This window comes from Podarcis filfolensis (genome assembly GCF_964270895.1).
Source record: "Podarcis filfolensis genome assembly, chromosome: 12".
In the NCBI taxonomy this organism is placed as follows: Eukaryota; Metazoa; Chordata; class Lepidosauria; order Squamata; family Lacertidae; genus Podarcis; species Podarcis filfolensis.
In genome coordinates, this window is record NC_139614.1 from 30,011,724 (window position 1) to 30,024,825 (window position 13,102).

The following is a 13,102-nucleotide window of genomic DNA, read 5'->3' on the forward strand; positions in this document are numbered from 1 at the left end:
ATTCCATGCTCTGTTTCAGAACTAACTCGAATAGAAGTGTCAAGGGGATGAAGTTATTGGACAATTAAAAATTAGTAAGTCAACAGGGCCAGATGGCTTATGCCCAAGAGCTCTTTGAAAACTCGAAACCAAAATTATTGATCAGCTAACAAAAATATGCAACTTAGCGCCACAGTGGGCCTCCTTACCAGAAGACTGTAAGATAGGTAGATAAACACCAGTTTATAAAAGGTAGGTGAAGCAGAGCCAGGAGATTACAGACCTGTCAGCCTAACCCAGGCATAGGCAAACTTGGCCTCCAGATGTTTTGGGACTACAACTCCTATCATCCCTGACCACTGGTTTGGGAGTTGTAGTTCCAAAATATCTGGTTAGGCCATGCCTATGCCTGGCCTAACCACATTTCTTGGAAGCAATTATTAAAGTTAACCCCCTCTCCCGCAATAATAAGTAAATATGAGAAGAACAAGTCATGCTGAAAAAAAGTCAGCATGGCTTCTACAGCTGGAAAAGTAGAGTTTGGGGGGAAGGAGAGTAATAATAAAAAACCCCAGTGTCGTCATGTTCTTATATGAATCTATAGCTGTAACAAAAAAGGCATATTGTGCCATTCAGTGAGGAACATTGTGTGATGATCCAAGATATGATCATTTCCATGACAGCACTGTGGGGCTCCTTCCCTTCTGGAATATGGTTGATGCCATCTATGTCCACCTTTCAATGACAATTAAAAGCGTTTTTATTCTCCCAGGCTTTTAGTGAAAACTGATGGGAGAAATTCTGTTGGCTATATCTGCTGCTGTAATGCTGCTGTAATGATTTTGGTTATTGTTGCTGTACTTTTGTGGGGGAAGGTCTTGTTAATGGCTGTTGACTGCTGTTCTACATTATGTTCGAGTATAAATTCTCTTTGTGTGTTTCTGTCCGACAAACACTGTTAGTAGCTTTTTAAATTGGTTTAAATTTGACTCAGATAGAACAGACTCACTGAAATTAATGGATGGCTACCTTAAGTCTATTGATTACAGTGGGTTTACTCTGAGTAACACTTGGTGAGATATAACCCATTGGCACCTACCATGGAATCAACAAAGTGATGGATGGGATATAAATGCAAGCAATAAAAATAGATAAAACGGAAGATATCTATCTGAATACCAGATACGGGAAACAGCAGGAGAGGGCTATTGCCTTCACACCCTGCTTGTGGGCTTCCTGGAGGCCCTTGATTGGCTGTTGCTAAGAAACCAGATGCTGGGCCTTTATTCCGACCCAGTAGGCCTCTTGTGTTCTTATATGGCTCAGTAGCAGCATATCTTTTGTATCCAAGGAACTCAAGCAATGGAGAACTTTGTGCTGTTCTGTTCTTGAAATGTACAGCTTTCCTTCTGTGTGATTATTTTTAAAAGCTGTCATTCTCAAGGGGAACCTGCTATCAATCTCTTCCTTGTCACAGTGTCCTGTTCTGCAGCTACAGTGCTGAGCTTAAAGTAGAACTGTGAGAACATTTTTGACTTCTTAGTGGAACTGCTGAACCCCCTCCCTTGCCAATTCTTCAGCTTTTATTCCAGTAGAAAAATGTCTAGTATTTCTCCATAAATGCTTTGTTGTGATCAAGAGGAGTTCCCATGGTAGAAAATCATACTGCTACTGAACAGCACCAGTGATAATGTCAGGCAAGACTTAAGCAGGGATTTCCCGGAAAGTTTGATGAGTTCTTCTTATAGCACTGTTGTATAGCTATACCCCTGAAATACCGCTGAAATTGAAATTACAGTATCTTAGCAAGACTTGTGTACTTTAGCTGATCTGTACAGCTCAACTACTGTATATCCACATTGTACACTTGTTGAATGTAATGTCTGAACACCCTATATTCTTCCTGGAAATGTCTTCCCGGACATTTGCACGGCAGCAGCTCATTCTGAGACTGCACTTGTTGATGTTAAGCCATGAGAAGTCTCCTCCCACAAACCAATATTGCACCCCAGAATCCGATTCTCTCCCTCCCCACAGGATAGTTCTGACTGACAAGAACATTTCTGACAATGTACATACACAGTTTTCTTCTGTAAACACTGAAATCTTTGAGTGGGCAAGCTCATGTGCTTAGAGATAGAGGACAGAGTTCATATATATTCTGTACATGTCTGCATGTACACATCTTAGTATTGCCTTGACTGTAATATTGTTTTGCTCTGACTTCTTAACTGATCGCAAGTTATTGGCTCCTACTCACTTGAAATCCTCCAGAATGTCAATAAGACAAGAAGATAGTAATAAGATATACCAAGAAGCTGAATGGTTTTTAGCCAGATTCCAGCAATTCCTTCAAATTCACATTGAACTCCTGGGGTTAAGAATAGTGGATACTATTCTTATTCTTGTTATAACCCCCCCATTTTATATTATATTTATTTCATCTCAAATGTAATAGGAAGTTTGGGGGTCTGTATTGAAAGGTACTGTCAGTGTGTAGACCACTGGCCTGTGAGCACTCCAACTGGAGAATAGCCTCTACCAAAGGCGTCATGGACTTTGAAGAAGCGCGTACTCTGGGCGAAAGGAAGAAATGAGCTAAAAAGAAGGCACGTTTGGCAAACCCTCACCGTGATCAACTCCCACCCTGAAACCTATGTCCCCACTGTGGAAGGATGTGTGGATCTAGAATTGGCCTCCACAGTCACTTATGGACTCACTGTTAAGACTGTATTCATGAAAGACAATCTTACGTGGCTATAAGTGATCACGAAAGAAGAAGGTCAGTTGGAAAGTCCCCCTGAGCAAGGGAATAAAAAAGTTTTACAATGAAAATGAATATACACAGTTATGAATTCTCTCTTATTGCAAGGATCCACACACATATTTACAGGTTTGTGTTTATTACTGAGACTGTGCCTGTGGTTATGCATAACATGCTTATTGGTAAAAGTCAAAATTCTCCTTTCTTTATCCTTCTAAAGGGAATCAGTGGCCCTCCAGGTGAGCCTGGTCCAAAAGGCATTCAAGGAAATAAGGTAAGATGTACTATTTTGCAAGTGGGATTGACAACAGAATGTTGCAGAGTGGGAGTACAGGCTGTAACAGTTTTAGGTGCGTCCGATATGTGCGTGACTTGAAACAGAGGCATTTTTTGAAATTTGTACTTCTCTGAAGTGTGCCATGCAGTTCTCTCACCAAGCAATGTGCACAAAAAATGTATCATATAAGGGAAAACTGCTCTGGAAAAAATATGTATATTAGACAAACTTGAGTGCGAAGATGCATATATTAGGAGAAATTCACACCAAAATGCTGAAGGATTTTCATGAGGACTTGGGTTTGTTAAAAGTGACACATTCTGCCATCCCTAGTTACAACTCTGTGTATTTCCCCCATGCCCCGTAATTGCCAATCATTGGCACGCCAGTATGTATCAATATATTTATTGTGCTACTTGGGTCTCTTTGAACATTGAATAGCTAAATATTTATAAATGCCAGGACTAGTGTTAACAATACTATTTTGCACTTGACTGTCAAGACGCGTGAGTTTTCATGAATGCGGCCTCTATTACATTGTATGTGGGCGTTCATTATGTGAAACATCCTGGCCTTGTTTCTGAGGCAACCAGAACATTTGAAGATACAGAGGAACTGCTATATGTGGAAAGTATTTGTGACAGTAAAAGATGCTGGAATCTTGGCCTCACACAGGCTTTTTCCTTGCCTTGAATTTTCTCGTTCTTTGTTTGCTGTCTTTCGTACAGATCGCTACTGTGCCATCTCAGCAGACAAAAAAAAAAGGGGGGGGGAGAATAAATCCCACACGTTATCAGAATCTTAAGCTTTTCCAAAACAGAATGTATTTTGATTATAATATTGATTTGATGTGAGTTTTGGGGAGCAGAGACCACGTGCAGACAGGAGGGGAGGGAAAAAAACACATGTCCACAACTTTTATTGGTTGCAGTCATAATAGCATAGGGCAAAGAGCCTGCTATAAGGCTGCCCAACTGATGGCCCTTGCCTCCAGCTCTCCTGGATGGGGGACCAGAAGGGATTTGCTTGGGGATTAGGGGGCCATCCTGGCACAAGCCATTCTGGAGAGCCATACCCACAACCTGGGTGTGCGGTGACCAGCCTTAGCCCTTGGGCTCTAGCTGATCCCTTGGAATAGCCCCATCCAAGGTAGATTAAGCATCACCAATTGCCCATGCGTCTCATTGGCCAATCGTCTGTGATGCTGTGACACACCAACAACCTGTCTCCCACTCATTGCGCCAGCAGCGGGTATCATTTTAGGGGGTGAAACTTAATTTTTGCAAACGTCTTCATTGAGGGGGTCTTAAAAATATGCTTTTCAATGTGATGAATTCAAACCTGTTATTATTTTTGTGACTGGACAACATTTAGCTTGGCAAATCTGCATTTGATTCAAAAGCACATAAACTTGGTCTCGGAAAAACCAAAAAATTTAAATTTTCTGAAAATGTCAGGTAATGCAATAAATTTTTAGGTTTCTCTGCATAAAACATATCCTACTAAGCATGCAACATCACCTTGTTTCATTTTTTTCACCTTTTTAATAAATAGGACAAGTTTAAAATTAATGGAAGTTGCATTAAAAAATATAAAAAGCATTTATCTTTATAGAGCTATACACCAAGCAAAACTAAATTTAACCACAATATCTTTTGAATCCCCAAGTCATGATACAGCTTTTCAGCATCACTCGTTTTTGGAATCTGAAAGTTTAAAAATTCAACATGCTCTATTGTGCATACCTTAATTAGCTACCTTAATGAGAAGAGGGAGAAGTGGAGATTAACTGTTTTTTTTGTGTGTTTTTTTAAACTTATTTCTTGGCTCTGACACATTTATTTGCCTTTTGTACATACAGGGCAAGTTAGACATGATGTTAATTGTGTGAATGCAGTGACCATGCATATTTTGCAAAGAGCCTCCAAGGACAAGTTTGAGCTGCCTTAGAACCAAGCATTAGGGCCAGGGAGTAATTTTCTCTCCCTGCCACAGCCCCAACAAAATTCTCCCCTCTGAAACTGCCAATTGTATTTCAAATATAGCCGTTATTGGGACTGGTGGATAAACCCCTCCCTGTGCTGTGATCATGATCCAGGTTGGGGGATGCCACAGCTGCAGTTAGTTGAAAGAGAATCCCAAGAATCCCAACCATGTGATTTAAAGGTGTGTTTAGCATTTTTGAATCTCTCCCTAATAACTTATTTAGAAGCCACCCTTGGAGAACAAAGTGGTGATCAAAAAGGCATTTCTGGGATATTGTATCACAGAGAAGGGAAATCAATTGACTGCATGTACCAAATGTGAATGACTGTAACTCAGGGACAGTTTCTATGTGTAGGTTTTATATACATTTTTAAGCAGTTGGGGTTTTTTTTGCAGGGGGGGTAGGTTTATCTAAAATTTTGGGAATTATCAAAGTTGTTCTGAATTACATTCAGGCCCGGATTTAGGTTTGATGAGGCCCTAAGCTACTGAAGGTAATGGAGCCCTTTACATGTCCAGCTGTCCTTTGTCAACAACAAATTGTCGCTGTTTTTTGTGTTGCATATATGCTATATAGTACCCTATATATAGAAATGAGCAAACCAGTGATATTTTAGGGAGCAGGCTAGCAGGCGGAGCCCATTACTTTCTTACACTGTTGCTGTATGTAGGTTTTATTTTATTTGTTTTTTATCTTATATTTTGGAAATGTGCATCCAGTTTTTTTCCTTTATTTTTTTTTGGGGTGCCCCAAGAAAGTGGGGCCCTAAGCTATAGCTTCTTTAGCTTATACATAAATCTGGCACTGATTACATTCACTACATTTTTAAAGCACATGGTTTGTCGTGATCTTTACACACGCTGGAGCATTCAGAATAATCTCCAATCACTGGAAAAGTTAACTTGTATTGACTTCACCATGTAAAAAGCTGTAACGTCACTTGCTTCCTGCTTAATTCCATTTAAGAATTGGTCAGTGTTCTCCATCAACAACAATAATATAGAGATGACTCCCTTGTTGTGGAAGCACTACCTTGAAACAGTATATTTTTTATCTTTAAAGCACTTGATTAAAAAGAGTAGTATTGCCAATAATCTGCTCTTAAGTTACATTGTTGTTTTATGGGCTGAAGGGAGATATAGAAAAAAGCTTTTATGAATAAATGCATTTTCAGCAGACAAATCCCGAGAGATCTCTTGCTTTCTGTGTTTGCAAAGTAAATTTGGATCTGAAACATTTCCATCCTTAGCAAAGCCTTGGCAAGTCATTATTTACAACTCCTTTATTAAACAACTCCGTTATTTATCTTCTGGACTGAAAACTGTATACAAAGATACAGAAGCCATCCATTTTTTAATTAGCGGGTTTTAAAGTGGAGTTTGCATCTTGGCACCCTTTGGTTCTCAGACAAATGAGCTTCAGCTAGTAAATGAACTTGCCCAAGAAAGAGTTTTGCCCAGTAAAATGAATGGCTGTTTACAGCTCAATAAATACCCATTCAGCCTGTAAAGGTCAGTGCCTTTTTCATGTGAGTACTATGGCAGACAGATACTTAGCAACCTCTCCAAAGTCTGTTATCTTTACAGAAAGATCATTCAGTGCCCCCCTTTTAGAAAAAAAAAAGTTTCCATACACTTATGAATGAATTCAAAGTCTTGCAGTTATTTATATGGTGGACAGCTACTTTTCCCAAGTGTATAAATAATAAGTCTGTTCTCAGGACAATACCCGTGGAGCAATTCAACTGCTGTGGAAGAGGTTTCCGACAAAATTAATGGAGAAGCTACCGATGGCTTTCCAACTGGGACACAAATGTGGCATGCATTTAGGATTGCCACTGCCAAAATTTTCTGTGGGTCTCCTTAAGCACTTGATGAAGGCATTTGTTTAGTTTTGTAGGTTGTCAAGGGGGAAAGAGAATTCCATTCTTGTGAAACAAGCCAATATTGATAGCCGTGGATGTTCCCTCTGAGTCATATTCTAGGAAATTTCGATTCTGTGCTAAAAATACATCCTGCGAAGCAATGAAATTAATTCAGATTTTTGGGCAGGGCTAGCCTAACTCCCCAAACCTAGACAGCATCTTAAAAAGTAGAGACATCACCTTGCCAACAATTGTCCGTATAGTAAAAGCTATGGTTTTCCCAGTAGTGATGTATGGAAGTGAAAGCTGGACCATAAAGAAGGCTGATCGCCGAAGAATTGATGCTTTTGAATTATGGTGCTGGAGGAGACACTTGAGAATCCCATGGACTGCAAGAAGAACAAACCTATCCATTCTTAAGGAAATCAGCCCTGAGTGCTCACTGGAAGGACAGATCGTGAAGCTGAGGCTCCAATACTTTGGCCACCTCATGAGAAGAGAAGACTCCCTGGAAAAGACCCTGATGTTGGGAAAGATTGAGGGCACAAGGAGAAGGGGACGACAGAGGACGAGATAGTTGGATAGTGTTCTCGAAGCTACCAACATGAGTTTGACCAAACTGCGGGAGGCAGTGGAAGACAGGAGTGCCTGGCGTGCTCTGGTCCATGGGGTCACGAAGAGTCGGACACGACTAAACGACTAAACAACAACAACAACAAGCCTAACTCCCAACCCATTGCAGCAGTGGGGGGTAAAGATATAGCAGAAGTGTCCCTCTGTTTGGCTCTACAAGTTTGGCCTTGAGGTGGGGAGGGGGAAGCACAGGTGAGCAGATGCAGAAGCTACCACTGGTGACATCTTTACCTGCAGCAGCCAGAGTAAACCCCCTGAAATATGGTGTTAGGTGGGAGAGGGATGGGACAGGTAAGAATTAGCTGGGCCACCTGCCAGTGATGGACCCAATCTGGAGCTCTCTGCTGTGCCAACCTGGGGCTGGTGCACCTGAAACATAGATGCAATAGGCATCTTCTATACCAACTTTTAAACGTTTGCTAAAAACTTTTCTATGCCACCAGGCTTTCTCAGACAATTAAAACAAATATTTTCTGGAATAGTTAGCTGGACAAGGGTGGCACTGTGGTCTAAACTACTGAACCTCTTGGGCTTGCTGATCAGAAGGTCGGCGGTTCAAATCCCCGTGATGGGGTGAGCTCCCCTTGCTCTGTCCCAGTTCCTGCCAACCTAGCAGTTCAGAAGCACATCAAGTGCAAGTAGATAAATAGGTACCGCTCTGGCGGGAAGGTAAACACCGTTTCTGTGCGATGCTCTGGTTCGTCAGAAGCGGCTTAGTCATGCTAAGTATTGCCAAAAGTGGCCACTCTGAACTCATCCCTGACTATGCCGTGGCCTCTGGATTCCCAGAGTCTGATTTGCTTGCACTGGCTTTGACCTTGCCTGTTTGGTTCACGTCCTTGTCTCGACACCTGACCATCCTGAGGCACAATGGAAACCTTGTGATTCTCAGCATTCTTGCTTTGTACGGGAGGAAAGAAGCACAGAAGTTGCCAGATGTAGCCCCTTCCCTCACACAGATAAAATGGGAGATATTTCTTTTTAAATGGCTTACATAAGAAAAACCCCAGTCTTCACCCTACCCCACCCACAAAAGGCATTGCAGCCTTAGGGCTTCAGCTTAATGCCAGAAAATGTCATGGGTGCATATATGTTAATTGTATTAGCAGCTGCTGAGAATCTGGAAACAATCCAGGAGTTACTTGAAAGGAACTAATAAAGTGCATCTTACATAGCCAAGAAGAAGAAAATCCAAACAATTATATGATCTTCATGGGTAGCCTTTTTCATTCCACTTAGTCAGACACACATGGATGTACATACACCTCTGGATAATGCTGGGACAAACAAGTGTTTTAAATTAGGAAATGTTCCATTGTGCTAAATATTCTGGATGATTTCTTGTTGTACAAGCTCTTGGAAGCAGGGATATTTGGAAAGCAGAAAGCCAGCCTTGTAAGAAAACTGCCAGTTCCAGCACAAAGTGAAAACACTGGGTCAGGTTAAGAGATTTCAGATGTTGGCTTTCAGAATCTTTCCACTGAAAGAGGCCTACAGTCAATATTATAGATCTTGGAGTAAGGTGGATTCTGGAGGACGTCCTCATAAACCAAAACGAGCGTGTAAGCCATGCTTTAAAGTTATGCTGCTAAAAAAAAAGTTATGGTTCTGCCTGTGCAAGAAAAGTAAATGAGGATGTTAAAAATTAAACCCCATCTTACTCTATGTACTAATAATGAACCAAATTCTCTTGAGTGTGGGTCTTTCTGTAGTCAACAGATCCAGACAAAGTAATCGGTAGGCTTCAATGAACCCCAATATTTGAAATGTACAAAATGTCTTTAGGGAAAAGCCTAGCCGGGAGCACACCAAAAGCAACCCACCTGAGGACTGAGCATGTCTGGTGGCCGCAGAATGCATGCTGACTGTTTGCTGGTAGAGGGCGGGGAAGAAATCAGTGGAGAGATGAAATGGTGTTTCCTAGAAAAGAGCATGTCTGATTGATTGGAACTCTAAACAGGAGTGTACACTTTGTTGCAGGTTCCATTTGGGGGGTGAAACCTATTGTTCTTAAGGGGTGGAGAGGAGAAAGACCTTCTTAAGCCTTCCTCTCTTGACGTGCATTTGGCTGGCTGATACTTGCTATCAGAGATGCCTGACCTAGATACCTGGAAAGGGAGGTTGGGGTTTCTTTTTTTAATATCTTGATATCATTATGGATGCATCTGGACATTAAAGATCCTTGTGCAATTAAGAGTTAATTTGCCTGGGGGGACAAAATCAGATGCTTTTGGAATGGAATATATTTGACCAAATGACAAAAATCGAGATACAATGTCTTCTTTTTTAGAAAGGCTGGTTCTGATGTCCTCATAGGGCTTTCTTGCATGAATCCTGTCATTGTATAGTATTTGCGGTAGAAACTCTGCCAAGATCATTAGAAAGCAGACATGTATTAGCTCTCATGTTGTTCTTGGCTTTTCCTCCTTTTCCTGCTGTTGGGAAAAAAGAGATTTCTTGTTGATAATTAACATTGAAAAAGTATTAACTTTTTCACCACCAAAGCATCTGTGTGTAGCAGACTTCTGAAAACCTCACATTTCTTCCTAAGATGTTTTAGTCTAAGAAAGAACAAATAAATGGAAACTTAAGGATGTGCCTTCTAATTTGAAAGTCAATAGTTTAAGGGTGCAATCCTATACTTGATTTCCACTGGCTGAGGGCCTCAGAATTTGGGGGATGCCTTATTCTGCCAACAGGCCACCACCTATGCTGCTGTTACTACAGAAGCCCTGGTAAGGAAAGAGCTAAATGGGGCTTACTCCCAAGTAGGGATGCAAGAGACTTCCTAAGAAATGGGAGTGGAAATGGCTGCAATTCATAGAGCTCAGGGACAGAAAATATGAATATGAGCAGTATTCACTTTTATTGTTTATTATTGTTTTAGTTTGCAGACGTTGCATAAGCAATTGCTTTGTTTTCTGCATTGGTTTTGACAGTAAAATGCTTTGAAATTAATGATGTCATTAATGATGTCATTAATTCCATAGCTAAGTGTTAGTTTTGGCCAGGGCACGTAGAGAGATGCGTAACGTAGGTTTTAGTAGAAGGCGAGCTGTAGCGGAATGGAAACGGTACTGATTGCAGCAAACACAGAATAGGACAGAAATTGCTGCCTCATTACATTCCAGCTTCCAAGTAAAACAGGTGTGGCATTGTAGCCTTGGAGTAGTGTGTTAATTCTGCTGAACACAGTGGGACTAATTTAATCCATTCCGAGGTACATGTTACTTTAGAAGTAAAATCCATGAGGTTCAATGGGACTTACTCTCAGGGGACTGTGTAAAGGATTGCGCCTTAAATTCCATTGATTTCACTTAGACAATTCAGCACATGCTTAAATCTTCCGCAAAAATAAATGGGGCTGGATCTGTAAGTTTTGAGTCCTCACTTTCTTGTAGATAAGCTGGCATTTTCATGAATTTGACATACACCCGTTTATAAATTCAATTATGTTGTCTGAAGATGGAAAGCCCATATTGCTTCAGATTATCTCATCTGTGCAGTGCTGCTGAACTGTACCCAAACCACAGGAAATCCAGTTTCTTTGCTTTGTTATTTTAACTTCTAGCTAAAGTAAAAGCACTGAAAAAGATTCTCTGTGCTAGTTCACTGCCACATGAAGAGCAAAAGATACAAGAGAAACATATGTTTAAAAACAACCCAGTCATAAAGGGACTATTTCCTGGTATGGGAATATGTTAGTGTGTCCGAACACCTGCTATTTACTGTGTTCAGTGGAGTCACACAAGGATAACTTAGGATCCAGAGCTGAAATGCAGGGCAGCAATAGAGCTTGGGGAAACGCAGCAATTCCTAGAAGCCATTTTGCTCGATCCTTGTACTCAAAGTCCAATGGGATTGTAAAGGATCAAATCAACACGGTTCTCAGCCTGGGTACTGTGGATCACGAATTCATTAAATTGAATTTCTTATTCACATTGTTTGCCACTCTACAGACTACTCATTTGTTTATTTCTGCTTCTTTTAAGGGGGAGCCAGGCCCAGCTGGACCTTATGGCCCTGCTGGAGCCCAGGGAATTGGATATCCAGGACCTAAGGTAATGTATAAGATCAGCATTGGTAATATGCTCATGGAAACATCAATGGTTATTGGACTGTGTTGCATTCAGAACAGCAACACCTTCCTTTAAATTCTTATCCTTTAATTTTACAAGGGTGACAGAGGTCAGGAAGGAAGAATCGGGCTTCCAGGACCTATTGGGATTGGTGAGCCAGGCTTAACAGTAAGTAAAACGGTCAAGTATTTCAGAATTTTTTTCTACGCTGTTGGAATTTTTGGGTGCATCTGATTGAAATGCAGTGGCAATGTGTATTGATTCATTACGAAGAGTAATGAACAAAAACAAAAGTAAACCATAGGTTTTCTGCTTCCTGCAAAAGAAAGTTGTGCAAGGGATCAAAATGAGACTGAGAATTAAAAATAACTTACTGTTAAAGAATTTCTGCATTTTAGCTGGAAACAAGTGGCACAATGCATTGGGCACCTCTCCTGTATAAGTCCCATTCAATTGAATGGAGTCATTTCAAGGGGATTTGTGCAGAACTTTCTAGTTTGGTATATTAAATCCACCCATTTGACATGGCCACTGGAGCTCTGATGCAGAATTCTACCATCTGCAAGACTGTCCCATGCATTTCAATAGAGGCAATGTGTTTTCCTTAGGATCATATAATTTGCCCAAAGCATCCCTGATTATAGAACATTTATTCATTTTTTCACCCCTTGTATTCTTGCTGTATTCAGTGCTGTTTTGTTGCCAGCAGAAAATAGCAAGGGGTTGGCTCAAGGCTTCATCATGCTTAGAGCAGACCTATTGAAAACCAAGGGGTCTTAGGTTGTTTCTTTTGTTAAGGGGCCTTATTTCCCCTACCTCATCTTCTGATGGCTGCATACTTGAAATATTAACTATAGCTTTAGCAGCTTTAATGGAGTGTACATTCTTGATCCCAACCCAAGTCTCTGGCATGCATGCAGGGGATTTAGTGCATACATGAAGTTTTGCAGAGTAGCTTCCTCTAGTGTCTTAAGCATGGAGACCTAACTTCACATGGTGTTAGGCTGGGGAAGAAAGTCAATTCTGTTCACACTGAAAGATGAACCTACCTAATTTGGGGCAACCCAGTCAGATGGGCAGGGTATTATTATTATTATTATTATTATTATTACTTTTCGAAACAATACACAAACTGAAACGCAGCCCTTCTTCACAATTTGCACCTCTCCAAATTTTACAGTGCAGCTCCCCAGCCAAGGAATGTATACAAAAATGCCTAGGGTGAAGTGAGCATATAAATGCATATATTGGTCAAAAGGTAAAGGTAAAGGACCCCTGACAGATAAGTCCAGTTGTGAACGACTCTGGGGTTGCGGCACTCATCTCGCTTTACTGGCTGAGGGAGCCGGCGTTTGTCCACTGACAGTTTTTCCAGGTCATGTGGCCAGCGTGACTAAGCCGCTTCTGGCGAAACCAGAGCAGCGCCCGGAAACGCTGTTTACCTTCCCGCCGGAGCGGTATCTATTTATCCACTTGCACTTTGATGTGCTTTCGAACTGCTAGGTTGGCAGTTGGTCAA

At 41.1% G+C, this 13,102-nt stretch overlaps 1 protein-coding gene across 4 annotated transcripts in view; it reads left to right on the forward strand.

The window, feature by feature from the left end:
• The window catches only part of COL28A1 (collagen type XXVIII alpha 1 chain), a 64,993-nt gene that overhangs the window by 18,041 nt on the left and 33,850 nt on the right, over nucleotides 1-13,102 (forward strand). For all 4 annotated transcript variants that reach the window (XM_083578495.1, XM_083578498.1, XM_083578496.1 and 1 more), the window contains exons 11-13: nucleotides 2,964-3,017; nucleotides 11,497-11,565; nucleotides 11,683-11,751. In XM_083578495.1, the coding sequence (XP_083434621.1) occupies nucleotides 2,964-3,017; nucleotides 11,497-11,565; nucleotides 11,683-11,751 (192 nt within the window). The remainder of the gene's footprint in view (nucleotides 1-2,963; nucleotides 3,018-11,496; nucleotides 11,566-11,682; nucleotides 11,752-13,102) is intronic.